The sequence below is a fragment of the Gouania willdenowi genome, chromosome 10, assembly GCF_900634775.1.
Source record: "Gouania willdenowi chromosome 10, fGouWil2.1, whole genome shotgun sequence".
NCBI lineage: Eukaryota > Metazoa > Chordata > Actinopteri > Blenniiformes > Gobiesocidae > Gouania > Gouania willdenowi.
The window spans coordinates 35,494,571-35,499,458 of NC_041053.1; the positions used below are offsets into that span (position 1 = coordinate 35,494,571).

The 4,888-nt window shown below is 35.6% G+C and overlaps 1 protein-coding gene across 1 annotated transcript; it reads left to right on the forward strand.

The window, feature by feature from the left end:
• The first annotated feature begins 212 nt into the window (after nt 1-212).
• On the forward strand, nt 213-2,552 carry LOC114470805 (golgin subfamily A member 6-like protein 6). The gene is made up of 3 exons (XM_028459135.1): nt 213-930; nt 1,287-1,451; nt 2,529-2,552. Exons 1-3 carry the CDS (start codon nt 247-249, stop codon nt 2,550-2,552), a joined length of 873 nt encoding a protein of 290 aa, XP_028314936.1. The 5' UTR covers nt 213-246.
• The last annotated feature ends 2,336 nt before the right edge of the window (nt 2,553-4,888 follow it).

Below are 4,888 nucleotides of genomic sequence, written 5' to 3' on the forward strand. Positions count from 1 at the left end.
GGTTAGCTCTGTTTATATGTATTTAATTTCATTATGTTATTGTTTGTTACCAAGGCAGCAGGAAATCAACATTTAGAATGTTTTGTTGATTGTAACCATGACAACCGAAAAGAAGCCAATGGAGATGAAAGCCAAATCACTTCAAAGTACCTGGATTCTTCCTTCTTAGAGCAAACAGCTTAAAGCCTTAAAAACTCCACTGTTTTGTTGAATTTTATCTTGCTTTTTTGTCCTGAAACATTGACAATGGAACAAAAACCAGCGATGAACATTACTTTTGGTGACTTTGGGGATTCTGAGCCCTTGTTTGACAAAACCAGCGAGGTGTCATTCCACCAACCAGTGCAAGATCATAGGAAGAAGGTAAAGACGCAAAAAATGAAGGGAGACCAACCATCATCTCCTGGAGACAAGGGTGATGATGAACAAGTCAACCATCCACCAGTTACCATACCAGTGAGTCCCTGTGAACCAGGTTGCCCACTGGTTCCTGACCAAGCACCACCAGGGTGTATCACATGTGAAGAGATGACATACAAGGCATCCTTTACAAGGTACCAGATGGAATTACGAGACAGGGACCTGGAACACCTCAAACTGGCTCTGGACGTTTCCAGAAAGGAATTCCATGAGCAGGAAGAACAATGGGAAGAGGAACGAACGATGATGATGAAGAAGGAAACAGAATCAGATTTCATGGTTGAAATCCAGGAGGAGGAAATCTCCAAGCTCAAGCTTAGCCTGGACCAATGGAAACAAGAGTTACGCCGAGGTGAGTCTAACCAGATGAAGATGCTGAAGTGGCAGCGGGAAACCACCTCCATCCTTCAGCGTCAGAATCAGCTGATCTTCAATCTCACACACTCACTGGATCAGACCAAAGAAAAAGTAGAGGAGCAAACCAGGGAGCTTCAGCACCAGGAAACAACAGTGAGTCCTTATTTCCTTTATTCAACTTTTATTTATTTGTTTTTTTTAACGGCGCTTTTACAAATTGAATTTTGTTGTCACATTTATTTAGAAATTAAACTAAATTCAATCAGTACAAAAATTAAATATTAATACAAACTTCTGAAAATAAAGTAATGATATTAATATACAATAATTGTTCTACAGCACAATAATATAAAATGTTTTTACTGCTGATTTCAATGTTCTTGTTGATTTTTAAAGCCTTAAATATTTTCTGTTGCAGTTTTTAATCATGTAAAGCACATTGAGTTGCCTTGTGTATGAAATGCACTATACTAATAAATGTGACTTGTCTGATTCTAATCTCCACACAGATATCAGAAGCTCAGAAGAACGTCATCATCAAAGACGAAGAGCTGAAAGTGAAGGATCTCCTCGTGCGTGAGCAGAACATTGAAAAGGACGTTCTGAGGGCCGATCTCAGGCAGGCGCAGGAGAAATTAAAAAGTCGAAGTGATCAACACGAGCAACTGTTGGAGGTGAACGCCAACATGTTAGAAGTGGTGAAGTCAAAGGAGCAGGCCTACTGCAGTCTGGAGGAGCAGATGAAAGAAAAGGTGACCATGCTGAAGAACGCCCTGGTCGTAACACAGAACCAACTGAAAGCCAAAGATTTGGAATTAGAAGAAGAGCGGTCCAGCCACGCTAAAAAGAAACCACTACGGAAAAGAATCCTCCAGTGGTTTAAGAGGAAAACCAAACGTTAGAACAATACAAACCCCATGAAGATTTAAAACATTCCTCTCTCTCCTTTTCTCCCTCTAATGCAGGAAAAAACTTTTAAAAAGAAAAAAAAAAAGATAAAATAACAAATGAATAAAAAAAATGTTTGTAAAAATAATTGTTTTGTGTTGAACTGAGTTATTAATTTGGGTCAGACCATGAAATTCATAGTATAATAACTATTTTCCTCAAGAATTCTGACTTTAAACTAAAAATGCTGACTTATTTCTCAGAATTCTGACTTTAAAGTGAGAAGTCTGACTTTAAAGTGAGAAGACTGGCTTTAAAGTCAAAATTCTGACATTTTTCTGGCTTACATTTCAGAATTCAGAAATGTTTCCTCAGAATTCACACAAAAGGGAATTGGTAATGCACTGCACACTGTTTTTGTAAACTCTCAATGAACAATTTATGTCAAATTTGTGTTTAAATTCTGTTAGCTCCATGAATTTTTATTCCATCGTTGTGCTCTATTGTTGTTTTTTCACAGTGTTCTGAACAAAATGTTGTCGTAGGACAAAGGGGGCAGGGGCGCAAATCCCGGTGGGGGATGCAGGCGTCGTGTCCCCCCCAAAAAAATCCCATTGTAAACACTAATTAAAAAAAAAAAAAATACAGTATAGTAACCTTGATTTACTTTAAAATCAACAGTTTTCACATTATTTTTTACTTGTGATGCTTTTATACTGGCCATGTAGTTCATAGTGCTGTGGACTTGTAGCTACACATTCACGCCAAAACATTTTGTATTTGTAAAGTTTTGTATATTTCTAAGTTTTGTGGCATATTCAATTGTACTTAATAGTTTGTGTAAAGGTTTGTGTATTCACTAGGTGTGTAAATCAGGACTTCAGTGAACGCACCATCAAACCCTGTTAAACTATTTCACTCCTCACTGCATTTTAGATGGAAGTTCATTGCACTTTATTTTAAAACATACTGGGCATTTTTCTAGATGTATGTGGTTAATTTTATTTTTATTTTTTTTTAGGATTTAAGAACTTAACAGAATTCTAATCTGTTGGTGAAGCAAAAGTTAAACTTTTTGGAAAAATGTAATTTAACAGTTTGATAACAAGGCAACTGTATTAGTATAGCACATTTCATACACAAGGCAACTCAATGTGCTAAACATGGTCAAATAGTGCAACAGAAAACATTCAACAGCTTAAAAATCAATAAGAACAATAATGTCAGCAGAAACAACATTTAAAATCACCACTAAAAACATTTATAATCATCAGTAAAAACATTTAAAATCATCAGTAAAAACATTTAAAATCATCAGTAAAAACCTTTAAAATCACCACTAAAAACATTTATAATCATCAGTAAAAACATTTAAAATCATCAGTAAAAACATTTTAAATCACCATTAAAAACATTTAAAATCATCAAAAAACACATTAAATCAACAACATGACCAAAAATCTCCCTCTCAGTCATACGCGGTAGAGAAAAAGAAAAACCTTTAACTTGGATTTAGGATGTTCACATGTGACGCTGATTTGCTCTGGGCTTCACTATCTGACCTGTGTCCAAAGATCTGTGAACTCTGGGCTCCACTATCTGACCTGTGTCCATGTATCTGTGAACTCTGGGCTCCACTATCTGACCTGTGTCCATAGATCTGAGATATCCACTGGTTCATACCTGACTAAACATCTCACTGATGGATACTGGACCAAACCCATTCACATACCACTCGTTTTTGATATTGTTACTTGAATTACAGTTAATTATCATTTATTTGTTCTCGCAATTTTTTTAAAATTAAATAAAGTTCTATTTCATACCATTTTGTAGCATATTGTGACGTGAAAATTGTGAACATTTTGCTTAGAAAACTATTTAAACACAACTATAGATCAAAAAGATGGAATGAATGAGTGATAACACACATTATTAAGAATCATTTTGTAAATAAATGGAAAGAAACAGTATTTAGTGCCTCATGAACAGATTTAGCTCCATAGTTTTTTATCATTTTTGTTCATCTCTCCTGCCTATTGCGGGACCGAAACTCACGTCTACTGTTTTCAGTTCATAGTTTATTAATTTTTCACTATCTTTCTCTTTATATTTTAATGAAGTTGTAATGTAAAATAACAGTATGATCTTAAAGAATTGCTTCACCTTTACATCAGGGATAACAGAGTTACTCACAGTAGCACACACACAGGGTACTCTTTAACTCTTTAACTCTCTTTAAAGTTATGCTCTAATGCGTTTTAGTTTGGGCCCACCTTTACGTCTATCTTCTAAATGTATCTAGAATTTAGACCACATGTCAAACTCATGGCCGGGGGCCAAATCCGGCCCTTTGGAGCATCCAATTTGGCTCGCAGGAGGAAGTAAAAATTACAGAGAAAACATGAATCATTGTGTAAATGTATTTAATTTATTTTTTTGGTTTATTTACCAGCTGCGGAGCACCGTCGGGCCAAGATGTCACAGTCTGAGTTGTTCACAAAGTGAAAGTATAGAAATACAGTTGTTTAAGAATGTGTGTTGTTTTAATAAAAAAAAGAACAATAATTACAAAAAATTATTTGCATTTTTCAGAAACTTCAGGTGAACCGACATTGGTTGAAAAATAGATTTAGTGGCTCCTGAATAGATTTATTTCTGTAGTTTTTATTATTTCCAGTCATCTCATGCCTGTGGGGGCAAAGACTGACACTTTATTTGTTTTTTTTCTACTCTCTCCCTCAAGTCCCCCTATAGTGCCATTGTGTATCCCTAGTGGTACACGTACCACCATTTGAGAAACACTGCTGTAGACTAAGCTACCCTTCAACGTCTAACAGGCCCCCGCACTGAAGACTTTCAAATCCTGCTTTAAATCCACTTTTACTCTTTGGCCTTTAATTCACCTTGATATTTTATTTTATTTTATTTATAAATTATTTTTTTGGGGGGTGGGGGGGGTTAGCTCTGTTTATATGTATTTAATTTCATTATGTTATTGTTTGTTACCAAGGCAGCAGGAAATCAACATTTAGAATGTTTTGTTGATTGTAACCATGACAACCGAAAAGAAGCCAATGGAGATGAAAGCCAAATCACTTCAAAGTACCTGGATTCTTCCTTCTTAGAGCAAACAGCTTAAAGCCTTAAAAACTCCACTGTTTTGTTGAATTTTATCTTGCTTTTTTGTCCTGAAACATTGACAATGGAACAAAAACCAGCG